At 38.6% G+C, this 27,791-nt stretch overlaps 1 protein-coding gene across 3 annotated transcripts in view; it reads right to left on the bottom strand.

The window, feature by feature from the left end:
• Positions 1-27,791, bottom strand: part of NKAIN3 (sodium/potassium transporting ATPase interacting 3) — a 341,080-nt gene that overhangs the window by 63,414 nt on the left and 249,875 nt on the right. For all 3 annotated transcript variants that reach the window (XM_071420123.1, XM_071420110.1, XM_071420114.1), the window contains exon 4: positions 26,460-26,657. In XM_071420123.1, the coding sequence (XP_071276224.1) occupies positions 26,460-26,657 (198 nt within the window). The remainder of the gene's footprint in view (positions 1-26,459; positions 26,658-27,791) is intronic.

Here is a 27,791-nt window from a genome sequence, read left to right as displayed (position 1 = left end):
CTTCATGCTTACAGTCCTTTACCTTCTGAAGGGAGCTGCACTGATCAGGGAACGGTGGCTGCCCTTGGGAAAGGATGGCTGGAATGGAAAGAGAGCACAGTCACACATGTGACAGCGAGTCAGTGGATGGGGAGGGCTAGTGGGAGGAGATGCCCAGCAGGCAGGTCAGGCTTTGTGCCAGCCCTGGGATACAGGGGCAGGTGTACGGCTGAACCAGGATGTCATTCAAATCCATTTGGAATGCACTGCTAAACACCTCTTGAGGTTAAGGTCAGAGGCTGGGCCTCAAAATTTACCCTTTCTTAAAATTTTATTTTGTGAAATTAATGGGTGTTTTTTATCAAACTGACCAAAGCAAAGAACATTTTTGTTTTAAGCATGTATATCACAAATTTACGAAATTTGCAAGTTTAGCAGCAGATGCTGCTCTCTGGTCCTGCTATACAGTGTATCGACACAATATGGAAAACATATTGTATCAATATATTTTTAAATACATGTGGTGTTTATTTGGTCAGGTCTTTTTAAATACATCTGGTGATTATTTGAACAGAAATAGGCACAGAAAAGTCTGCTAATTTAGATGAAATAGAAAATTGCATTTTCAGCATATATGTTTTTCCCTTGAAAGCAATTTACCAAACTGACCTTTGAAAAAGTTCTCATCCAAAATTAAGCTAAAGAAACTTAATAACCCTTAAACTATTTATCATTTAAATGTCATATTAATCAACCAAGATGTGTAAAGATTATTTTGAAAATAAGATTGCATTAAGTATTTTAAAAATTTAAAGGTTTTCCTCCATTTCATTCTACTCAACAAGCAAACTACAGGTCATAATAATTCTAAAATTCTTGGTATTTTAGCCAGAAAATGGAGGATAAGTTGGCCAACAGAGTCACATTACGCCCTGTAGCAACACAAATATTTATTGTGATTAATTACCGTTGTAGCAAAGCAGAGTTTGAAATGATTTTAAGAAAATGATGTTCCCACTTTTAAAAATCTTTCCATAAGCCTAGAATTCTGAAGTAATTGTACAAATGTATATTTTATGAATATATATACACTATATATAATATTTATGTACCTATATTTTATTATATAATAATAATTTTTATGCATTGCTCTTCTAAGAACTCATATCTGTATAATTCAACCACAAAACCAAAACCCAGACAGAAGGAAATACTAGAATTTTTGAGAGCATATGTTCTTATTTATATAAACCATTTAGGTTAATATGAATTTTTTTCTTTGAACATTTTGGGAGCAGAATTCAGTTGGTCCATGAATCCGGCTGGATTAACCATTGAAACAACTCATGAGAAAGGGTGGCACTTTATAATACCTGCAAATATATTCCTGCAGAAATTTGCTTTTCTGAGGAGGACAATAGTTATTAATGTCACATTGCAACAAAATTAGTTTCTTATGAAACTCTTCATTTATTTACATTGCTTCTTCTTTCCTGGAGACATATATCAGCTTGCAATATATGCAGGTTGTATAATCCGGTGAGTAATTTGAACATAACAAGCTAAGACATAGGTCAGCAAAGTGCAATGTCCCTCTCACTTTTTCTGCTTGTAAAAGCATTTTATGAAAAGGTAATAAGGCAGAAAAGACCATAAATGTAAAAAAAGTGCCTGCATGCATGTGAATCACACCTCCAGATAGCACCAATATAATGAGACAAGTTCAAACTGGGATCACTTCCTGGCCTCACTTCCACCTGCAGGTCTGACTCAGACACTGGTCTACAGGTTCATTTGAAGCATGTAGGTGCTCAATTAGATGTTTTTATGCTGCCTGTTAAATTATACAAGGTGTTCCATGCTCAATCCTGTGAAGCACTCATTAGCAGGTGTTATAATGGTGAACAGGCTTGATTGCAAAAGCAGAGGTTGGGCAGCTCGCTCACATTTTCTGAATCAAGCTGATTTTAATTGCCTGCCACAATACACACTTAGTGCCACTGCAATGCCTCCTCCTAATATGGAGAATTAAAGGCCCTGCCAGCTCTGCCCACGCTTTCATCTCCCTTTCAGTAACAGCTTCATCAATGGGACACAGGACTGAAGGCAACCAAGGGAAGGCGAGTGCTCCCTGGCTCAAAGAGCCCCCTTAGGAACATGACCAGTCCTCCAGGCAGTGAGATCAGCACAGCTTTGTGCTGCAGCCCTGACAGGCTTGGCTCTCATATCAGAAACAGCCAGCTTGACTTGATTTCCCTAACTTGCTCACAGCTCTCTCTGTTGCTGCTTTGCAAGGCTACTTGAGCCTGCTGCAAGTTTTCAGCAGCCTGGAAGCTGCTCAGAGCTTTTTATTTCATTCCATATTTCTCTCAAGCACTTGTCTTCAAAGGGAACCTCAATTACTTCAAATCAGAATGACAGCTTGCCTGAAACACATCTGTGAGTCCTATGCCTCTGACTCACATCCTTGCCTTTGTTCACTATTAACCCTACTGTTATTTGGCTTTTCTTTTAGTGTCTACCTTTCTTGCAACTACCTGTGGCTCAGCAGTGAGCCAGGGAGGACACTGATCTGTGACTAACACCGTGAGCATGGTGGCATACTGTGTTGATAAGTTATGTCAACAGCAGAGAGAGGTCATAGGACTAAGGCACTTATTAACACAATTCTGGCTGCACAACGCAGCACTGGGAAGGGATGACCCTGGCAGTACCTCACCAGGGAAGAAAAGCCCATAAGAGACGTCCATGGGACAGACCTCATTGTCTCTGTGCACATCTGGGGATTTTTTTGCTGTACAGCTCCTTCAGGGATGTTACTGGGCTCCCTCTGCACTCAAGTGCTGCTCAACCAGAAAAGCACAGCCTCACAGAGCAAGGGAGTGAGGTAGGAGGCAAACCATGGTGTCTTAGGGTGACCTTATGATGCTTGTATCCCCAGCTGTCTGTTCTGTTTATGCTGGATATTCTGCACCTTCAAGATTGATTCCAAGAGTGAAGAGGAGGGAAAAAGAAATGTAGAGTTTGTTTTCAGAAACTACACTCATTCCTCCACATTCTGTCTCCTATACTGTGTTGTCTGCAGCATGGATAGACAGTGGGAGGGAGCTTTTAACTTTTTTTTTTTAAACTAAAAAGCTTTTTTGCTTTTTAAGTTATTTTTTTTTTTTTTTAGCTAGCTGAGGCAGTGAAGTTCCTCAGACTGTGGTTTTTCTTCTTGGAACTGTTCAAACCTCCTCTGGACTGAAAACCCAGAAGAACACCAGGAGCTCACACCTATGGCCCGCCGGGGCCTGGGACGTGGCATTTCCAGGGCTGGAGGGACTGATAAGAGACTGAGTGAGCTGAGCCACACTGCACAACTTTCTGAATTTGTCATCTCTTCAGAACAGCAAGAGGTTTTCTTGTTTAATATTAATTTTTTATGCTTGTGAATACTTTGCTCTTTAAATAAACAGGTTTTTTCTACTTATTTCCAAGGAAATATTTTTCCTGAACTGGTTGGGGGAGGGGTCGCTTGAATTTGCTTTCTAGAGGGACCCCATTCAAAGGTTTCCTCCTAAATTTGCCCTAAACCACAACACATGGTCTGCCTGAAGAGGGAATATTCCTGCTTCTAATCCACAGGGTAATTTCAGGCTACATTAGACAGTGCATAACATTTCACACTAATATTTACTAAGGGATGACTAAGGTGATAGTATTTACATATCTCTTCCTGGCTCACAACTGTTTCTATTCCCACACTGACCTCCTTAAAAGAGAATCCTTAAAACCTCCTTAAAACCTCCTGCATGTTTCATTTACAGCAAAAGTAATTGAAAAATCATTTTGCCTCTTGCTGCTATGTATCATAGGGAGAAATGGCATTTCCTGGGATTGCTACACAATGCATCTTTTATATTAAGGAGTCTCTAAATGGACAAAGTGACTCTTAGCAATTACCTCAGTAGTAAAATAATATACACAAGATAACATCTGTTATCAAATCAGCTACTAGATATGAAGAAGGAATCACGTATCTGGAACTTTGTTCTTGCCAGCTACAACCTTTGGTCTGATATGTTTCCAGTGTTTTGTACAACCTTTGTAGGTACCTGGGCTAAAGTCCAACAGGTGCCAGCAGACAGATGTGACCAAAGATTAGACTGTCAAGACAGAAGAGGCCCTGACTCAGGGACACCCTGCAGTCATACCATAAGAGCAGAAGCAACCCATGAAGAAGGAAGGTCACTTTATCTATGATATAAATGAGGCTGAACTCAACCTACCATTTGGTGGGTGAAATTTTTAAATAATGCATTTCGGGAATTCAACACAAATATGACATCAGCAGTTGAAGACTGACAAAGTTACCGTATTTTCTGCTGGGCACCACATCTCAGGAAACACAGAAGAGGACCTAGAGCACAATGGCAATGATCACAGACTTGGCAATTGTGACTGAAAGTCGCAAGTGGAAGAATGAGTCCAGCTAATCTGGAGAAGAAAGACTATTTTACATATGATAGTAGTTTTAAATATGTGGGAAAAAAAGAGAGAGAAATAGAAAAAAAATTTCTGTGATCTATTGAATGAAAAAAAGCAGGAGGAAAACGTTCTTCAATTTTAGTAAAAGACATTTAGGTTGGAAGACTTTATAAGAATATTTAACTAGGAAGACTGGAAATGCTGGCATAGCCAGACTTTGCAAACAGATTGCATGAACAACTATAAAAGACGGCAAACATTACTTGATCTTGCCTCAGTGCAAAAGCAAGACCCAGTGATCTCTTTGAAATACCACAGAACATTTTTCACTTATTCAGTAATGTCTTATTAAACAAATATTATATGCTAAATAAACAAATATTAAATTACCAATGGAAACATTGCTAGCAGTAGTAATTTTTTTTTCCAACAAACATATGCAGTGCTGAACCATACTTATAAACATTGCAGACTAGAAAAGGATAAACTGAGAGCAGATTTCTGTTTCCATGGCCATATGTCAAGGTTGGTTGTTTATTTACCTGTTTTCCCCAGCAGCTATATCTGCTGTAAATTAACCCCACAGACTATTTTCTCATTGGAAAAAGATACAAAGAAGATAATAAGTCAATGTCCATTCATTGCTTTTTCTTAGATAATTCATAAACACCTATTCCAAAGGCTTTCTAGAATTTTGGGAGCTTGAGCAGAGTTTTGACACATATGTCTTTTTGTGAAATGCATGAAGTGTGTTAGGAAGCTAAAAGCAAAATCTGTACATGGTGTATGATAACAGGAGGAAAGAACTAAGGAATTCCTCCTAGGCTGTAGGTGCTACTTACTGCCTATGTGTCTCCCTGACCTACTGATGGGTTGGTTGATGGTGGTAAAAAGGGTCAAAGCAAAGCAAATAATTCCTTGTGCATTTCTGAAATTTGTTGTTTCTTTGGAGGTGCCTTTCAAAAAAGGCACCAGAGAGCTCTTTGCAGAAAGGCAACAAGAAAATAGGGCAGGGTGGTTGTTGTTATTAACTCCAGAGCTAATATAGAAGAGGAAGGTGCAAAAAAATGGGAGCAGGATGAGGAGAGCTGCATGGCTAGGTCTGGAAAGGTGGGCTCCATGCAGAGACAACAGGACACCATGGTGTTCACTCTCATTCCTGCAAACCAACACATGGGGCATTTCAGACTACAAAAAAATTATAAATAAAAATTGGATAACTCATCTTCTAGTACTTCATATCTGGTCAAAGTAGAGTCCCTACATGCAATTGCAAGACAACTCTCTTCTTTTCTAGTCTTTCTTTTCTGCTGTTGCCATAAATGTTCTTTTTTCCCTTGAATGTTAACCTGGGCAACCCATGAAGTCCCCTAACCCTGGGCACAGAGAAAAACATTTTTCCATACCTGTCCCATTTTGAGCAGTAGGTGGTAGCAGGGTGGGATAAGGAGTCTGAGAGCTCAGAAGGACAAGAAGACAACTAGAATGGTGCTGATGCCATAGTGCTCACCAACCATCTCTTTTAGCCCTTTATACAACCATGTCAATATCACACTGTGCTGAATTTAGTCTCCTCTTATCTTTGGGCCTCCAACACAGGCAAGCTGGCAAGCCAGGTATTGTGGGGCACTCATGAGAAGGCATGGACACTGCACCTCACTTCTGGGCTGGGACTCAGCAAGGCTTGCTAACAAGAAGGGCAAACCTGAAGTTTTCAAAGCAAGTGTGACAATGCTCATGGAGATGATATTGTAGCCAGATCCAGAAATTATTTATGAAAGAAAAACATGTCAATGAAAAGAAATCCTACCTCATCAACAGGAAATCTGAAGTTCTGACACATCTTTATTCCCACAAGAAATTTTCCTCTTGGCTTCCTGAGAGAATCAAGGCTTTTGGCATTTCATCTTAATTGTCCTCTTCTCTATTACAGTCTTTTTTCATATAACTTGAGAACTGGGCTTAAAGCACAGGGCAGAATAACCCATTTCCAGCTAATAATTATAATTTGTACAGTCAAAAAGTTGTGTCTAAAATTTATTTATGTGGAAGATTTCCTGAACAACTTTCTGTAATAAAAGCAAACTATGACAGTCTGTTCACATAAGATTTGTAAATGAGTGTGAGAGAAAACAATTTGTAATTACTTACGGCTAGTAGTTGGGCCTTCTAAATATTCTCTCCAATTTAACAGTCCCAGGCTGTGAGTGCACAAACATAGATATTAATGGTGGAAAAGAACCAGAAAATTCTCTTTAGCTGAATACTGTTGTCCTCTCTCTTTGTGATGTACTTCCTAACAAAAAGCCATGAGGAATTTCTACGGTGTCTGTGCATTCCTTTGATGCTTTGTACTTGCCCAGTTCCAAATCTTCAGCATTGCTTTGAGCATATCTGCTCAGCTGAAACTGTGTTAATGACAGCAGGTTTTTTACTGCTTACTGAGATTGATGCCTTCTTTGAAGGCTGCTTGCTCATTTAAATCTTTGCCTGGTAGTTAAAAAGCAGTAGTACATGCCTGTGTGACAGGCATCACTGCTCAGTCTGCTTCATACCACAGGTCTCACTGTAAATCATCACTCACAGACAAGACACTACTAAAACTTGAGTGAATGAATGCTCAGAGAAAATCAAAATGCCAATTAGGAAATGACAAATGCAATGTGTTCTTATTTATTCAGGATTATAACTTCCAAGAAAAATTCATTTCAGTATCTAAACCGTGAGGGGTTTTTGTCACTAAGTTATCCAGAAGAAGATCTGGTAAGTCTCTGATTACTACTGACCATGTCTTGTGCCTGCATGACAGTAGCCCATCCTCAGAGAAACAGAGTGCTGAAAGCCATGAGCCACTCTTTTCTAAACAGATACTTATTTTCTGAAATTTATCACTGAGGAAAACCTAAACACAGAGCCCAAGCAATTGCTCACTGCAAAAACTGAAAATAACTAAGAGTGGGAAAAAATAGCTCACAGTATCCTGTGGTGCATACAAGGAGCTTGGCCAGTGCTGTATGGAGCACCCTTCTTCCAGGGCTGTCTCATTATTTCACTCACTGGCAGATGATGCATTTCTTTTTACTAAGCACCAGCATTGTGCTTACCTGGACATGTAGAAACAAAATCACTCAGCCAACACTTTCATATCAAAGAGTTCAGTCTGGGAGTGCTCATCACCTTCTGAAGTTCTTAAGCATTTTTTACAAAATCAGAAAGATGAGAGAAAAATTACCAAAGATACCACAAAGGAAGAAAACAATGATAGTCTAATTTGCCCTAGATTGTACAGTACATGTCACCAGAGCAGCAACTAGCAATGCTTCTTAATCTTTTAGCATCCTTCTTTTTTTCTTGAGAAAGAGTAAACAGCAATTAGTCCTAAATATGAACAGGTGTGAGACAGCCCAGTGTCAATTACTGCCTACATAAATGCATAGTAGAACAGTGAAGAGAATTGGAGTATTTCAAAATTGGTATTGAATTAGTAATGCTCTTTCACTTGAGTTCAGACACACTAACTGGAGCTAACACTTAACCTAGAAATGTCAGGCTAGGTTAGGCATGCACGACAGTTCAGGTACTGATATGGAAAGGTGCTTAACACTAACTCTGAAGGAAGGATCAAAATATGTACAAGATATAGAGCATCTGTACTTTCATATACTTTGTGCATGTACTGCTTAGAGTCAGCTTACATGTCTTCTCTAAAGAGCACCCCTGATGTTAGAAGCACCTTCATACATTTTTCACTTTTCTGCCTTCTCTGTGAGTCCTTGCTTACCTTGCCTCCTCACTGTCACCAGCAAAAGCATGAGGCAATGCCTTTTGATCACTCCTGGAGGAGCTGCTCTAAGAGAACAATTTGCTGGGCCTTTGCAATGCACCTCAGGTGTCAGTGCAAGATAACCCTAAGGGATGAAGCCTGCTCTGAATAAACACAGTCATAGAATCATTAAGGTTGGAAAAGGCCTCTAAGGTCATCAAGGTCAACCACTGCCTTGGCACTGCCAGGCCCAGAACTAAACTGTCTCCTGAAGCACCACAGCTACATGTGCTTTTCAAACACTTTTCTGAGCACCCTGTTCCAATACTTGACCATTGAGATTTTTTTCCTACTATCTACTCCAAGCTAATAATAATGATCAAAGGATAATCAGAGAATGAATGTGGCTTGTTTAAGAGCAGTTACTGAAACAGGATTCCACTGTATTTCTGTGTAGTCAAGAGAGCAAAAATACTGGACTTTCCCTCATCTCATCACTCCTGCAGACTTTAAGCTCCTGTTCTACAACAAAGATCCCCTTGTTTTTTCTAACTGGTACAGTGGAATATTTTATCTCAGTCTCATTGTCAGAAAAGTTTTGACAGCTGAGATAATTAAGCTTCAGGCATTATCATACTAGGGAAAATTTTAGGCAGAATGTCTCAAATTTGGTATAATTATATGAGAGCAGAGGATAGTTTGTAAAGCTAGACAGCCTTAATGACAATGATGATCAGGGATGTGCCTACACTAATTGGTCAGTGGTGCAGACCAACAGGCACAGAACTGTATAGTCAAACAGTTGTACCTGAGAACCTCATACCCTAGCTCCACACATACCAGGTTCTTCTGGTTTGATTTGCCTTTAATTTATAGACTGCCTCTGGTCTGATTCATCAGCTGAATGCCTGTTTCTCATGCCTCATGTGGCCTTCAGGAGTTCCTCTTCCAGTTCAGATTCATGCAGAAGAAACCCAGATCACGTACATGGAGATGTCCCCCTGATGTGAACCCCAGCAGAACAAGCTGGTGTGGTTGAGATGTGTCTTGTAAAAGCCAACTCTTGTCAGAAATGAAACACTAACACAAATACATGGTATCAGTACTAAGGGTACCATTACAGGAGTTATACACCAAGTGCTTTCCTCTTCCCTCTGCGTAAGCTGGTGCTTGCTCTCATTATATTGCAAAGGTTCCATAGTACTGTCTCCTTATTGCAAGAGTTTCCTACCTCCTTGATATTTCTCAAGGGCAGCTCCTCCAAGCACTGACTCATCCTTCTTATCACAGAAGCCAACTGATTCCAGTTCCCTCAACCAACCAATCCACTCTTTCATAACACTCTCCTGATTGGCTACAGCTGTGGCCTGTTAAAGTCAGGCCTGCTCCTAATCTTTAGTAATTAACCCAGCTGCAACTCTTTAGGAGGTAAGATTACTTTCTCTACTACCTTTATTGACCTATATTCTATCCCTCTAAAGTTGCTAATGATTTTTGCCTATGTCCACTCTTCAGAGTGACATGATTGATCAGCAGAAGAGAGAAATATCAAAACAGGAACATCAGTGACTTAGCTCTCAGTTCAGAACAACTGACAAATGTAAAAAGAAAGTCCTAAATTTGACAGGTAAGAGAAAAGTGGGAAGGGAGCAAATGCCTTGCTCTGCAAAGAGAATGAATTAGTCTACTTGATGAATAAAGGTGAATTATAGTAAGGTCAGTGATGGAATCATTGAAATTGCTCTCAGTTTAAAGATATTACTAATAAATTTGACTTGAGCATAGTCCATGTGATAATATCAGAAATGAAATGAAAGATCTTCTTCAGGAACAGAGCAGCTTTGCAGACCATAAGGCTCACAAAGTTGCCAGCTGGCATTCTTAAAGCCATTGTACCTATAAAAATCCAATCAATAAAGTCTAACTTGATTTTTTTTTCAGTTTTATTTATTTGTCTCCTTTACCTTTCACTAGGATTATTGTTCAATGTGAACTACTAATTTAAAAACTACTAATCCACAGAGCTCAGCTGATGCTGCCTTAGGTTGAAATGCAAAGCAGTTCCTCCTATCTTACATCCTCTTCAATATATGCTGCATGTATTGGCTTTGAGAATTAGGTGGTCATAGCCTAGTTCATCCTGAATTACACCCCAAAATGCTGTGTGTAACTGTCCAGAGAATAGGAATATGTGATGCAGAGCCATGCTGTTAGAAGTATTAAGTAGCAAGCAAAACATTAGGGTTTAGTTTGACCTAACATGGTGCACATTATAAAATCTCCACATGCTGGAAGAAAGAGTAAATCCTCTGTGGTTTACTCATAAATATTTAAAGGATTATCCAGTCCATTGTGTAGTGAATAACCAAATGCATTCTGATGTAAACCAGCCCAGCTCCTGTGTTTATATTGTCTGTCTGACGGAACACAATTACAAAACACTTTTTTTGTTTTCAGATTTCTACTTGAGCTCCTTGAAGCATCTAGAATTTGAACTTGGCAATGTTAGACTGCAAATGCCCAGGGACCTGGCATCATACAGATTAGAAGTGCATGTATTCTTCAAGGACAAAACTATATATTGCATAGTTTATACTCACATAAATGTGTTCTTTAAGGGCAAATCAATATATTATAAATGTACATCCTATATTTTTGCTCCTGCTAGGGAATTCTATCACCAAGTAGAGCAAATCCACAAAAACAACTTAACTTTACACTTTCAAAAAAAGGAAAACTGCATTTGCTTTTTATTACTGTATTTTATGTTCAGAATGAATATGGCTCAGGTGTAGGCTTTGAGTTTCAATTTAACATATTCATAACTGGGGCAATTGGCAAGATCTGATATTTCTGATGGATGTAAATAGTGAAGCTCAGCCCTAAATGTGTCTTGTCTTTTCATATTTTTTTTTTTCTGCTTGTTCCCCAGTATTCAGTTTATTTGCTGTTGAAAGTTCTCTTTTATCAGAAAATCATAAACTGAGCCAGGGACTGAAATGCTGATTTCAGCCACAAATTAGAAACTGAAAAATAAGAGATGAAAGCAGTGGGAAAGGGAGCCTGTACTGTGCAGATGTACTTTCATTTTCAAGAGCCTCTGTTTCCTCAAATGAAAGGCAATTTGACAAAAAAAAAAAAAAAAAAAAAAAGGGGGGGGGTTAATTCACCATGGAAATGTGCAAAACTTTTCAAGGCAAAGTCTTTGCATATGCTAAAGGCACAGATGATGTTCCATGTAAAGCATTACTTTTATCTTTATTGTTTTGAATATGTTGGATCATAAGAATGGACACACTGCAACTGCCACTTCAAAGCTCTACAGATAATCCCACATCCCACTTGCTTTGTTTGCATATTTAATTTTGCTCAAGTAAAAGCCAAATCAAAGCTCATACTTTCTTCTCTGAAAATTTTCTGTACAACCTTCCTTATTACTTCAGCTCATCTAAACCAGGCTAAGTTACAAAGATTCCAACTCATTTGAGGATATTTCTATTTCCTGTGTCTCTTTCCCTTACTTTTCACGATAAAGTGCTTCAATTTCTCACTGAATGGAAGTCATCAATCTCCACCATGTTCAAAAATTCTTCCTCTGTAGATCAGGGGGCTTCTAATCTGTGGAGCAGGTGTTGGTGTTGAAGCAGGAGCAGCCAGAGGAATGAAATTGTTTCTGATGCATGAGACAGTCATTGTCAATCAGCCTGCATTGCAGGTGTCAACAAAAGCAAGGTCAGACCCCAAGGTGCAGGACATTTTTGTCTGTTCTGATCCATGAGACTGAAAAATGGGGCAGAGAGCAGGCAGTCTGTCCCCAGGTTTCCTATCACCTGTCTTCAGGCTTTGCGGGACGATGAGGTGACTTTCTCAAAAGAGGAAAGAAATAGCTGCAATTGTAAAATGCCTTCATCCAATGAAAAAACGTTTCCAGATGACAGGGAGCAGAGAAGTCCAGCGTCTCTTCATCTGGCAGTTTTCTTCATTCCCTCCCTGAAGTCTTTGAATCTCCATTCAGGCTCTAAAGGAGACTCCAAAAGGTAGAGCTCTACTGCTGAAAGCCTTTCAACCCCAAGAAAGAGGTCGAGAATACTTATATGAAAGCAAAAGAGATGGTTTGGAAGGGTTTAAAGATCAAGAACTTTTCAATGTCATTTCTATTCAAAGCATTTCAAACAGCAAAAATATTCAAGTTAGGAGAGCTTTAAGTGAATAAAGCCTTGTTTCTGGATTACATTATTTCCTCATATGACTTGATATACAGTTAAATAAGTAATTAGAAATAAATATATCATGATGATACTCCTTTGGTCTTTCATGAAATCTGGCACCCTACATAGCTAATGCGTGGATTCACTCCTTTTTACGACAGGGAATACCCTTTTCATTCCATCTGTAAAACCCTACAAAGAATTGAGTGTCTAGAAACACACTATCTATTGCAACGAGTGCTGTAGGTTCAACAAAATTGCTAGGATACATGTGAGAGTCCAGGAAACTGCAAAGTCTACACAATCTTCTCCTTATTTATTGTTTCCTACATAAGTTCTTTATCAATGAGCACCTAGGGACTTTTTTTTCACTCGCATCCGCTTTACAACTCTATATTTCCATTTATTACATTGTAATTATTTCCGGTGAAAAAGGTGGTGTGTTTTAGTGGTGTTAGTTTACAATATTTTAATAAAAATGCATTACTCCCCTCTGAAAAAGAAAAATCCCACATCAGCTATTTTCAAGCAGCACCTCTAGACTGAAACTAACGGATCAAAGGAGAAAACACCAGTAACTATAAAATATTCTTAGCCCGGAGGTATGAGAATCTGCCAATTTCAGATCATGAAGAAACAAGCACCTAAGAGATTACAGCCTTATTTATCTTTTTTGCTTACAGACCTCCTGTGGAGTCCCATATCCATTGTCTGTGGACAAAACCCACAAATCATTAAAGTAAGAAGATTTTCTGAAAGGCTTAAACCCAAAAGCAAACACCTAACTCTTTCAGGCACTCTATTACAAGAGTAAATTGGACATCCCCCCATGTTTGATAAAGGAGCTGAAGAGTTTGTATGAAATTGCAGGCACGTTACCAGGCAGTCGTGTTCCTGTGAAATTGAGTACATTTCCTCAGGAATTCCTGGTGGTGAAGTATGAATCCTCATTAATGTGGGGCTGTGTGTAATCTCACAACTGGCCAATGAAGCCTCTTTACAGTGGACACTGAAAACCAGACAGGCAGTGGGAAAAACAGGGGAAGAGGGATCAGAAAGACCAACACAGTCCCAAACCCAAAACAGCTTTTGTGACTGTACAAACACCATTGAAACGTCCCATTTGTGATGCTGAATCACAAAAAACCCAAGCAAAGAAACTCCACAGCACTTGCTTCCATGAAAGACATGGCAGGAGTAAATAAAATGGGCCAAGGCACAATCCCAGCCACCCCAGGGTAAGTGGTGTGTCTGCCATGGCTCACACCTCAGCACCTATATTCTCCTCGTCTCTCTCCCAGCACAGACAAAACAGGGTGGGCTCACAAAACAGGCTCCTGGGCACAATCCCTGACCTGTGCTGTGTCCACCATTGGTGGTCAACACGGCCTTTTCAGATTTCAGTAAAGCTTTTGATATTGTCTGTCACAGTATCCTTCTGGACAAAATGTCCAGCACAGAGCTGGACTCTCTGACCCTATGAAAAACATGACAGTAATATGCACACACAATGGGAAAAACAGAGGATGATGCTCAAACTCATTTTCTGGCCCTGCTGGGTTCATCAGTCCAGACAGGGCTACTGAAACTCTGCAATGCACACTGAGTGTGTTGTCAGCATGAGGATGTCCTGCTAATATAAGTATGACTGATACAGAAAGCAGAGCATTGGAGGGGAATGGCAAATTGCTCTTTCTAGGACTTTCATAATCCATTTTAGCTGCCAGTGGAAAGATGAGGAGATTAAAAATATTCTGAAGTCTTTTGTGCTTTTTTCCTTGGTATCTAATGACTTCAAACATATTGTAATTAGATAAGATTGCTAGGGAGAGTTATAGAAGTACTATTGTTAATGATATATCATATAATATTAATATAATTGCACATTGTACCATATCAATACAATTTTATATTAATATTCTAGCTTGCATTAGAAAAAAATTCCATGGTTAAAAAAAGTAGACTCTGGTATATTCTCTGGTATAACAAGCCCAGATTAAAGTATCATCTTTACATCACTATGTAGGATATGCACAAGAAAATAAAAAAGCTAAGGCAAAAAAAATCTTATAATAGGAATATTTCTCAAGATAATCACTAATTTTTAAAATAATTTCTATTAAATTTTCTGCTTGTAAGGACCTGTCCCATTTTATCTATTGATAAATTGTACCACTTCTTAAAGCTTGGTAGCATGAGGCTGATATGGTCCACATTACCAGTGAACAAGACAGCCCAGATAACAAGAATGATTTTTGAAGACTGAAGTGTGTTTAAATGAGGCTGCAGTTTGAGCCCACAAATGAGCAGGCTCTAAAAATAACAAATGGAGCACAGATAGTTTTCTTTTCTTTTATAGTTGGGTTTTGGTCAAGAATCACATTGATGGTTCATTTTCTGCTAACATAGGCAGTAAACTCACTGCCTTCCACAATAAAGGGGAGGTTCAGAATGTGTGCTGAACTTGGTAGGTGGCCCTCCCTGCCTGTGGCAGGTAAGAGGGAACTAGGTGCCCTCTAAAGTCCCTTCCAACCCAAACCATTCTATGACTCCAAAAACCTAAGAACCAACGACCCTGGGTAGGGACCGTGGGATATGATATATACATAGTCCCAGACGCTGTCCTGAATTTTGGGTGGGAAAAAGAATTTTGAAGTATGTGTACTGGGGAAGCTGAAGTAAATTGCCATACTTTTGTGCTTTTTTTTTTCTTAAGTAATCCTCTTCTCTATTTGAAAGTTTAAGGAAAAGTTAGTTTCTAAAGTAAGTTAGGTGGTCTGGGGTAGCTGTTATTGCTAATTAGGCCTAAGACCCTTTTCAGGCAAAACAAAATAAGCACATGCAAAAGAAGAGAAAAATCAACACCAGAGCCAAAAAAATTGCAACTGCACCTTCTAGCATAGCCTCTTATGTGTGAGATCAGTAGTGGGTAATGCCAGCATGGCATGGATTTCTGTAACTCACTCCCACTCTTGGACATTTGTATCCATAACAAAACGTAGCAAATTGATTTCAGATGCCTAAAGCAATGAGAGTCATGTCAGGGAAGGAAAATATGTCTCTTTTCATAGTTAAACCAAATCTCACTGAAAAAGTGGTAGAGAAAATAAGAAAAAGTGGAGAAGTAAAGGAAATGCAAAGCTTGCAGTCCAGTTGTGTTCTAGACTCAGCTCCTCTTTGGGCGGGTTTGGAGAGAGCATCTTTATGTGAGGTTACAGGTAGAATCATGGTCCCAGGGAGAGGAAAGGGAGAAGAAGTAATAACAAAACACTTGGGTCTTTCCAGTTCACTCCTGCTTGCCAAGGTAAAAATCAGTATCAAGGGAGGAAAGCTTGGAAATTCCTGGCCATTAGTGGTAAGAGATACCAAGATGAACTTTGTAAGAAAAACCTCCAGGCAACGACGAGGATATTTCAAACACCCACAAGACGTCACTCTTGAAAACTCTTTCTGGGAATCAGTATATTACTTGAATAAGCACTCAAGCTGCTGTCTGGTATAATTCACCAGGATGTAACTTTAGTTTTCTGTGTTGATCTTTATATTTTAATTTACTATTAAAAGATAATATTTTTATATTATGCATGTATGTGTGTGAAGATATCAGGTACATCATAAACTAAATAACAAGATAAAAATAAATTAAATAACTCATACGTAAAAATGGAAACGATCATGTTCTTTTAAGAGGCTGTTTAATTGCCTATCACTTTTTACTGTCATTCACAATGATTATCAATTAATCTACATAGCATTAATTTACATAGGAGGTAATGGAAAGTTAAGCTAGAAAGTTTCACATCACTGAGAATGATTTCTTGAAAAATCTTTACTTATAGCGTAGAATCAGACAGATCCAGCAGATGTATTTCACCACACCTGATTTATTCAATTATTATTTTCAGACTAACATCAGCATTATGGAACAACACTCTTATTCATCTTTCTTTTCCTTCCTTGGGGACAATTGTTTCAACTTAAGCCTTCTACATGGGTGAAAAGAAATGAAATTTGCTTCTCAGGCTTCTACTTTAACATGATTCTGTCCTTTTGGAACAGTTACTGACATCACATAAAAACTTACAAACTGAAAGTAATTTACATCAGTCTCCCCTTCAAGACCTCTAAAAATCTTACCAATTTAACTCATAAACAAAACACAGCAAAGAAATGCTTCAAGCATCCATTTCACTCAGTGTCTACCTATTCTGAACCTTCAGAGTACACAAAAATCCTTATAGTTACTTATTCCTGGACATACCCTCACACAAACTGTCCTTCTCATCTGTGTTTGTTGCCTTTCTTTTGATGGCAAGTCTCGCTTCTTTTGTTCTATACAGGTGTATTAAAAGTGTCTAACTTGGGCAAGTTAGACCATCACTGAAAAATTTAAACTTAAAAAAAGGCAAATTCACTAGGTAACTCTATGTAACTTACTAATGTAATATTGTAAAGCATCATTTCTTAGGTTTTTATCAACATCCATCTTGCCTGCACTCATGTACAAACTTCTTATTAATCTCTCTGAGTATATTGCAGTGGCACCCAAACTCTGCTCCCTGGTACCTTGTCTATCATCCCTCCCCACTTTCCTTCCTCCACATGGAGTTATTCACACCCCTAATCTGTGAATAAGGAGTGTTGTGGCAGCCATCTCCTTTGGCAGGCTCAGAAGCAGCAGAACTATGCCTGCATCACCACTGCAGCTCAGTGCCTTTTCCTACACAATGTGTCCAAGGATTTTGCATGAACTGGGCTCTTTCCATGCCCAGGACCTTCCACAGGAGAGCTAAGAGGAGATAAATATTTATGCCAAAGGATGGAACAGTCCCTTAACAAGGCCACCATGCCCTGTAGTCAAATGGGTCACCAACATGGGTGCAACAGGGGAAAGCACATCCTGAGCTAGACCTCACACTGCTGGTGGGATTCCCTGCTCTGCTTTGAAGAATAAAAAGGAAACAGTTACATTTTTAACAGTTTCCATAATACTAGATAGAAAACAAGGAATGGTCACAAGATGAGCAGATTTATTACAGAATTTGGGCAAGAAGACTTAGCTACAAAAGCTATGAGAGCAACATTTGCAGAGAACAGGGCTTTTAAAACTTATTCTCCACTGCAATCTTCCCGTATCAAAATCTATTTTCCTAGAAAACCTCGTCTGTCTTTCTGTGCATAGCTCTGAGAGTGTAGTGGTTTTGGTTTGCCAATTTGAGATTTCGCAGCCAATGTACCAATTAATGTGATGGGTTCAATGTTGGCTGAATGTTATTTCACGCTTCTAGATACTGTAGGGCAGCAGACAGAAGTGGGATTACAGAGAGGACACCATGCTTGATATGGTGAAGAAGCTCTCAGCAGCTCCTCTCAGGAAAAAAAAAATCACATCTGTGGGTAGCTCCAATGGAAAACCAGCACAGAGTGCAAGTGGTTCCATGAGCACATATGCACCTTGACTTCCTTCCTCAGTGAAAATCAAATAATTTCCTCAAATCTTGAGGAGTATGGGTTGCTTCACTGCTTGTTTAGTGAAATCCTTCCCCTGATATCTCCTATTTCCCTAGGAAAAAACAGAGAGCATTGTAAATCACTGGAGACTGCATTTGAGAAAAGAATTCTTTCTGCAGTCCAGTCACATTCAGGCAACAAATTTCAGTGGAAGAGCTAGGCAGTGGATTTAGTACATGATTAAAAGAAAAATGTCCTGTCAGTGAAAGCTCACACAGAGATGGGTTTTAATCAGTGGATATTTTTCCCCCATATAGGAAAGTCTGGGCACATGGGTATCAACTACAATATGCAGAAAGAATCATGCTGCTGAGCAAGAGTGAGCACACATTTATTGGTGTTAGGCTCAGGGAGACTGCAGTGGGAGGGTCACCTCTGGTTTGCCTGTGTCTTTTACACTACATGTGCAGGCTAAGGAAAATAGTAAAACATCTTTACTTTAAATCATATCTGCATGTAAAAATCAGTTAGAGAACTGTGTACTTTGGAAATTAAAAAAACATAACAACACAACCAAATCAAAAAAATCCAGCAAAGTCAAGCCTACCCAGAGCCGTCAGTCACCATGTGAACTCTTAGCCTAAAGAAGAAGATAATTTCCTTGGTTGGTTTATCAGCTTCACAGCTGGAGCAAATCTGATGCAGCAAAGCTCTTTGCGCTGAATTGCAGCTTGGCAGAAAGGCACAAATTTTATTCCACCTTCCAAGTAAACTATCATGCCCTGATTCCCACAGACAGATGAAAGCTGGTGAGTTTCCTGAGAGGTATGAAGACAAATATCTTAGGAAACAATGTGCTCTGGCCTTTAGAATTTCCAGGATCTTTGGTGTCCCAGTAGCTCATCTAAGAGTTAAAGTCTTCCAATGATATAGTCAAGAAAATTTCCCTAAAGTTCAAAGCAAATACTGCTTTCACTTTTCTTAATGAAAATGTTTGATTTATGTGTTCTCTAAAAAAAGGTTTGGACTGGCAATCTCTGTTACACTTTTCACTTTATTCTCTTACAATTTCCAAATGCCTGGCGCAACATTCAGCATTCTGCTCAGCTCTAAAGATAGCATGTAGGCATACAAGTTTGCTGAGGCACTTTAACCTGTCTTTACCTCCTTCACCACCTCTCCTGCTTATTTGCAGAGGTACTCACTTGTATTGGAATCAATAATCACCATGTTTACTGTGCACTGGGCTGCTGCAGTTCCCTGCTCAGTGCTAGTTCAGGTTAACTTCAGAAATGAAGTCCAATGAAGGAAAGTAATCAAAATGAAAGTATCTATCTGAGAATTGCAGTTACAAAGTTGCAGACATTTAGTCTATGGCAGTGTTTCTGCCATGGATGTAGCAATTATGGGCAGAGGTTGAAGGAGGGAAACCAACTATTTTCCAAATCTCCCATTTACTTCCAGTTCTTCTGCACAATTTGCCCTGAAATACTAATGAGCGCCATAAAAATTAAAATAAACAATTGAGTTTTATTTTTACTATAAATTCTTTTGTGTAAATAAAAGTATTTCAGAATTCCTGTGCAGAATTTCACTAGCATTTTTGACAATTCAAAAATTGTCACAGTAATTTTCAATGTTGTGTAAAATGGCAAGCACCTCTATATCAAGTACTAGAAAATATGTAGAACAATTAAGTTCTCATGTAGATTGACTGTCAAGGTGAGGGCACTTATATATTGCTAATACTTGAACTGTTGTCTGCTATTCCCTCAGTCTCAGCCAGCTCTGGTGCAGAAGTTGGCCAAGATTTTTTGAAAAATCCTTATCATAATAGTTAACAAATTAAAATGCAAGTAGCTATAATATCATGGTTTTCATTTCCTTTTAAATGAGCTGCTTGAAAAAGCAGACATCCCTGGATTGACAACTGAGATGAAGAACCACAGATTTATCTTGATCCTGTCTCACATAGCTGCTTTATTGACCCAGACTGGTAATTAGACAAATATATTTGTGTATTTTACTATCTACACACTGCCATGAATAATGATGTCTAACTAAATTAGCAGAAAGGATAAGGCCTTTCAAGTATGTTAGTGCAGATACAGTCTCTCACTATTTTTCTTTCTCTTGGTTATCCTTTTTAAACGCCGAAGGTTTGTAAATGGCAAAGGTGAAATGGGCTGCATGCATCCCTGAACCAACACCACAAACAGTGGAGGAATTGCACAAGGCATAGATTATGATACAAACACAATGACACAACTACAACAAAGCATTGGAGGTAAAGTCATATTTGCACAAGCCTCTGTAGCCTCTTTGCAGTCTGTTTCAGAGGTTGACAACTCCTCTGTAATATTGCCCAGGCTGAAAAAATTCTTCTGATTTTCAATAATCTGGTGATCTCACTAAACTTACTAATAAATCAGTGAGAAGCCAACAGCACCATAACTGTCTATTCACATGGTCAAGAGACAAGTGCTCCTGTAAAATAAACCATATTTTTGGGTTTATTGTTGTTGTGATGATGATGATTATGATGATGGCTGTGATGAAGAACAGGCACATCTTTCATACCCTTTTCTGAAGAAATGCTGAAGTTTTGCTCTGCAGACAATGAAAAAATTAATTTCCACACCACTTTGCAAATTGTTTATTATGAAAAAGAAGACAAACTTCAAAATGAAAAATGTGGAAAGGGTGTAAACTAAAATGAAAGAAAATATGTAATACCTTGAGGACAACTATATTTTACTCAAGTAATTCCTGTACCTCTTAACTCTAAATTACCTCATGCTTTTTTATCACATGTGAATATTGACTGGCTTTCTGAATCAATCCCATGTCACTCAAGGAAATGGAATGAGAGCAAGGAACCTGCCTGAGCACTGGTGTCAGCCCCTACAGGGATTTTCTTTAGGGAACACCATACCTGCTATTCTTCCTGCATTCTTTTCTGTCCAATTATAAAAATAGTAGGGCCATAACTAATGGGAAAAAGTGGCTGCTGCAATGCCCCAGAGGAGCCACATTATATATTGATATCATTAAACCTTTTGTTACGTTTAAATAAATATGAACCAAACTGCAGCTCTGGCTGACTGAAGGCAAGGGCAAAAGCTGCTTTGCAACCTCTTTTGGAGCAATTCCTGGAGCTTTCCCAATGGCACAGAGAAGGTCATCTAAACATCAAGGATAGAGGAAGAGCCATCCAAATCAACCCAAAAAGCATTCAAATTTATGGGTCAGTAGTAAAAGCTTGGTCAATGACCTGAAATACATAAAGCTACTCCAGCACTGACCATGATTATAGTGTCTATAGCTCATAGTCATAGTGTTCCCCTTGATTAATTATTTACACAAGACTCATAACCTCCATTTTAATGTCTGTTGTGCTAAATATCTTTTTAAATTAAATTCTATTTTTCTCTGATGACGAAAAAAAAACCATTTAGGTCTACCAAATATCATAATTAATTCTTATGTTAAACAATCAACATTTGGCAGATTCTTTGAAGACAGCAAGGCAGAAATAATCCACAAAGCAAGACAATTGCATGGAGTCAGTATGAGGCACTGAATGGTGACAGATATTCAGAAATTAAGTCAGATCCTTGCTTATCATTTCCCTATGGCTGTGATGCTTGTGCATACTGGAGAGAAGAAGAGAGATTAAGAACATCAGAAAACTGTGAGGAAAAAGTAAGACAAATAGAGTCCTCAAAAACAAGAGGATGCAATGACCTTTACAACACAAATGATTTTATTATTATGAATAATAATAATAATAATGAAAACTCAAAATATTTGTAATCATCATACCTGGTTAATTAAAGCAGGATAACCTTGCAAATGTATGTATGACAAGACTAAGAATACTAACAAGTAAATTTTTAAAAGTGTTTAGCATCAATTTATATCAATAATTATGAATCTTTTGGGCAGGTAGGGACCATTTTTATAGAAAATGAAGAAAGAGCTTGGGCTGTATAGGGCAGACTACTGCCATCAGATGAAGGGAGGTGATCCTGCCCCTCTGCTCAGCACTGCTGTGGCCTCACCTGCAGCCAGGTCCAGTTCTTGAATGGAGGGGGCAATGAGGATGGAGCCAGACTCTTCTCAGTGATGCCCAGCTCCAGGACCAGGGGCAATGGGTACAAACTGGAACACAGGGGTTCCCTCTGAACACCAGAAAACACTTTTTCAGTGTGAGGGTTATCAAGCCAAGGCACAGGTTGCTCAGGGAGATTGTGGAGTCTCTCTCCTTGGAGGTATTCAGAAGCTGTTTGTTCACAGTCCTGGGGAGGCTGCTCTAGGTGCACCCACCTAAGTATGAGGGGGGTTGGATCAGATGACCTCCAGAGCGCCCTTCCCACCCCATCCCCTCTGTGTGATTTTTTGATACAGAGACTGGAATTTTTCTACTAGTGGTAGACATTTTACTGAGCATTCAGACACTGTTTGAAGTTGCTTTAGAAGCCAGCTGCCTCTTAGGGAAAGCATTCAACATTTATAAATACATGAGTTGAAAGAAGCATGGGAATGCATTTTTTTGGGACGTACACTTTAGCAGATGGTGACTCTGCTCACAGTGACCACAGTATCCAGTTCCCAATTTGGCTACCAGGAGTGCTTTTTCTCATATTTCTGATATTACAACTTCATTATATTCTGTAGAAAGTAATGTATTTTTCTATTTTAATGTATGTTTTGTGCTTGGCAGTGTATGTGATAAGCTATCCACCACTGATAACTTTACCTTAAACAGACATGCTCACTGCTTTTTACTTCACTATGGAAAAATTTCAGTTTTGTAATCTCCCTGTATTACATATTTGTCTGAATTTATACATGACTTTGCAAGAGAGGGTTTGGTTTGTTGTTTTTTTTTTTGTGGTTGTTCCTCCTCTGTAGGTCCAGCAGGCAGCCTGAGGGTTACAATAATTGACACTCATGAGAGGCAGCAGATGGACCCCCACAAAGTAAACCAAAAGCTTCCTTCAAAATATCCTGAATTTGCATCAACATGCCAAAGAGCTTGCATGTTTTGCATGTTTTTAGGCTTAGGGTTTTCACTTTCTTTGCTTCCCCCATCTTTCAGTGGTCTAGATTTTAGGTTATCCTTCTATACCTTGATGAGAATGGGAGGAAAGGTAACTTCACCTTGTCCAATGCAGCATTGAATGAAGGTAATGTCTCCTGGCCCAGAAACATCTAGTTGTGTCAGCCCATTGCTCTGCCAAAATTTATTAATTTTGCCTCCTCAGCACTGATGAAGTCATGTGGCTGCTAATTCCAGAGTTAGCACTGTGAACCCTGGCTTGGGGCTTCCTGCTGCACTGTGCTAATGTCATGTTAGGCTCTGGATCTCACACAAATCTCTCTGCAATAACTTGGAGAACTTTTTAAGGTTCAGGCTGTTGAAGCCAGTGTGTGCCTGTCATTTAATACTCTCAGTGTGCATTAACTATTTCCAAATAACAACAAAAATTGTATGAAATGTCTTTCTCAAAGATGCTAAGCTGTCACCATTTTGACTGTATTATTAATTTGTTCCCTGAAAATTGAGGTTTCTATAATGATAATCTGCCTTGCATTTTAAAGGTGTTGTGCAGAAGAATTTATTCATCAAAATAATATATATTATGCCCTACAGCAAATAAATATAGATTTTTAAATACAAAATTGACTATAATTATTCTTTACTATTAATTGCATCCCATTCTCTCATACTTCTCTTGATTCTCCCTCAATTTAAAGAAATGTTTAACATCTTCAACTACGAATTACCTACATAGACACCCAGAATCAGGATGAGATACAAAGTTACTGGCTCATCAATAAAAATATATTTTTAGAAACAACTATAAAGCAGATATAAACATAGCTTTACTGTGTTAAAATTTAATAAATAGCTGTTAAACCTATTTCCTGAAGCAGGGTTTAATGTAGTTGCAGCTGCAGTTTTCTCTGCATATAAAACTCATTATAGCAGTTAAAAAAAAAAGTCACCTTTCAAAAATGCTGCTAGTGAGTTATATATCTCAACAGGTATCCAATACTTACCCCTCAGAGGTGTTTCTTCTTTCAGAGCCCTACCAAATGCAAGTGTTTGTATTCCCAGTCATCTGGACAAAGCTTAGCATGATAAAATGATTTGTTATGCCAATGAAGTTTTTTACACTGTAAAATGGTTTGTTACACTACTATTGCTACATAAAATGTTATGAAAATTTAGTAGGTAGTAAGGTCCAAAAAGGAATAGTCTGCTTTTGGGACTAGTTACCAGGAAAAGGTAAAAAAGAATTATCTCATGATCTACATACAGTTCCCCAGTCCTTTGAAAGGACAACCAAAATGACCTTTTAACTAACAACTGAAATTGGTACTCCACTTTGGAAAAGAAGTTATGCATCCCAAAATGGATGGGAATTTCCTCAAGTCAGTAATATCCAGAAAATGGAAGGAAACAGCAAATTATTTGATTATCCAGGTGGTGACTTCCATATTGTGGCATGGTACATGAAACGAGCCTAAATTACAATTCAGAATGGAAAATGAAGTACAGAGTCATGGTATGTTAATCACAACACGTCACAGATGGTGTAGCAAGATAAAATAGATTTTAAATACAAAATTAACTATAAAAACTGGAGGAAAACCTTAGTTTTCATAAGTATTTTAATTTTAGCATTGTTTATATTAATCAAAGCACTATCTGAAATAGAAAACTATTTAATTCACAGTCATGCCTCATAAGTTCCTGGCACATTTTAAATTTTGAATTTAATCAAAATTTTGAATTTAATCAAAATTTTGAATTTTTATTTAATCCAGCACAGCAATCAGTCAGTTCTTTAGAAAGGGAAGGCCAGTTACATCTTAAAATTTATAATTATTACAGAATTTCTGTATTTTTAAATTTAGTATTTTTTAGTTTGTATATATTAATTGTGTTTATTCTAATATTCATATTTGTATTCCTGCCATTTGACAGAACTGTACTGCACTGATAAGTGCAGAGAAAACTTCCTGTGATCAATAACCAGCTGTATTTGAAAATAATTTCAAAAAATAATTTTAGATTTAAAAATAATTTTAAATTAACCAGTGAGATTAATTCCACAGATGCCTTTCACTTTCCAAGTGGTAGTATAAACCAGATTGTTAGTAAAACAGTTTGAGGTACTGAACAGACCATAAATATGCATCCCTTCTGGCTGCTCAGACCAGGTAGCTCACCCAATTAGCAGGCGTGGATTGCAGACTGCACCTCTTGTCCCAGTGTCTAACCCCAGGCCCCTGGTGGCCAGGTTAGGACCATCAGCCATGAGTATTTATGTTCTCAAAATAGGTCTGGGTATCTGGGGTGATGGATCCTGTGTGCAACCACTTAGAGTCAGCCAGTTGCACTGCACTACACCCAGCTCTGAAGAGAAAGAGCTACCACTTGTAGGAGATCACACACAGCTCATGCCAAACAACCTGTTAACCACAAGCAGAAGCAGCCAAGAGGAAAAACTGTGGCCAAGACTGGGCTGTTGCTCCCAAAGCAACTGATGGAGTCCCAGCACTTCCCTGCCCTGCAGGCTTTATACAAATTCTTGTAATTGCATTTTTTGACTGGTGTTGCAACAAACGTGGACAATGGAGGTAGAGTGCTCTGATAAGGCAGAGTTCAAGGAGAGAAAAAATAACATGGCTAAATATGAACACATACTTTAATTCCTAATGTTTTTTTTGACCTTTTTTCAAGGATCAATCCATATCTCAAGTCTGGGAAGAAACTTAGCTATGTATAATGTAAAATACATTTACAATCAGGGCTGAATAAACGGCGTCATTGACTGTGAACTACAGAAAGGTTTGGGTCAATTAATTTTGGGCAAATATGCTTTGTTTTGCTCTACATCTCAATGAACGAGAGCCAAGGACTCAAGTTAATTTCCACTTATCCCAACTGTGGCCAGAATGGGTATTAGACCTGTACAGAACTTGAAGAGATATAAGGAAAGAAAGGAACAGTGCACATTTTAATAATGTGTATATAATTCTCTAATTCAAAACACAATTAAAAATCTCTGCTTTCACAGACATATTTTATGAAAAATCCTTTTGCTAGGATTTTTCTCCTGAGAAGCTGAGAGACTTCAGAAATGACATGTAAACAATAACTATCTGCTGCTGTGGAATGCAACAGGTGCATCCTTGATTAGTCTCATGTGGTTGTTTTTAATTAATGGCCAGTCCAGCCGTCTCAGACTCTCTGGTCAGTCACAAGATTTTATTATCATTCCATTCCTTTCCTTTCTAGCCTTCTGATGAAATCCTTTCTCTATTGTTTAGTATAATTTTAATATATCATTTTCTTTTAATAGAATATATATCATAAAAAAATAAATCAGCCTTCTGAAACATGGAGTCAAGATTCTCATCTCTTCCCTCATCCTGGGACCCTTGCAAACACCACCACACTCTGCAGCCATCCATCACCCAGTACACCCCCTTTCCAGGACATGCAACAAGAGCAGGCCATGTGTGAAAGGACCGATGGAGTCCCAGTAGGAGAAGAACCGTGAACTTACAGAGAGGAGTATTTGGATGGCGCTGTGAATGACCTCTAGGTACTGGAAATCAATCATGCAGCCTGTCACAGAGACGTAGGAGTAATCCTCCAGGATGCCAGGGGAAGAAGGACGCACCACCCTTCGTATGCAGCCGGGCCCGTGCTCCCGCCACCAGGAGCGGTGCATGGAGATGTTAAAGGTCATGAGATCCGTTTCCTGGGAGGGGAAAAAAATGTAAACACATTTGAGTTTCCATTTTTAAGGTAAGGAAAGGGGAAATAAAAGAACTTTTCTATCATAAGGGTAATGAGGTAATTATCCTTAATCCTCACCCCAGTAATTCTAGCATGAAAGTAGAACGTTAACGTGGAGAGAGGAAATGGCAAATATTCATTGACTATTTTGCAGTTGTGCACAGGAACTTCTGCCTGGTATAAGAACCATCCTACCAGGTACTGTACAAACACATGTTCCCTTGGACTTATCACCTGAAAAGCAATTTTAATGTTACTTTATTAGAATGTCACTTAAGGACTTTTTTTTTTTTTAACAGAAAATAGAACCAGTTTTACCCCATGGCACTGGAGACAACCTAAATGAAATTTACATAATCATTGATGATTTCCATCACTTGATTCAAATGAGATGTCTCCAGCCAAGCACCCTGCTGCTCTCTTTTCTTCCCTCTGCCCTCATGCAGATTACAAACTTCTCACCTTAGAGTAAGGACCTACATTTGTGAACTGATGTGGGTTTAAAATAAAAGCAGTAAGTTCTCTTCACTCAAATCGTCTTCCAGATCAGATGTTAAACCTACCCAGATGAGTTCTGGTTGCACTGTAACCCTCACAGGATGTATAATGCCTGTGCATTTTAGTCAACATCATACCACTTCCACGTGGAGCAGTGAAAGTGGCCAACCTACTAATGTATTAAAGATTTTCTAAGAGATAACCTATGAAGTACAAGCAGGAAAATTCATTTGAATTAACAAAACATTTGGTTATTCAAGTCATGTATAAAAAAATCCACATGTATTAAAAAAAAAATGCACTCAAGTTAAATGAATGACATTTAAATGCAAAAAACACCCAAGCCCCCTCACTGGATATAAATGAGAACTGAGTTATACTGATACTTTAAATAGTTAATTCAGATTTATGTTCTCATGTTTCCCATTCTGAACTCCCAGTAAAAAAGTCTGCAAAATTTTCAGCCATATGTCCACAAAATACCCCTGCCTTGCATACATGACAGTTTGTGAGCACTGCCATGACACCAATTTGCCCTTTGCATCCTACAAATATGTCCTCTCTGTGGCCATTTACTTCTACCCTGACCAAAGGGAAA

Source organism: Agelaius tricolor, unplaced genomic scaffold (assembly GCF_023055355.1).
Source record: "Agelaius tricolor isolate 1412-34295 unplaced genomic scaffold, bAgeTri1.0.p SCAF_2, whole genome shotgun sequence".
NCBI lineage: Eukaryota > Metazoa > Chordata > Aves > Passeriformes > Icteridae > Agelaius > Agelaius tricolor.
This window is presented reverse-complemented; position numbering and strand designations above follow the sequence as displayed.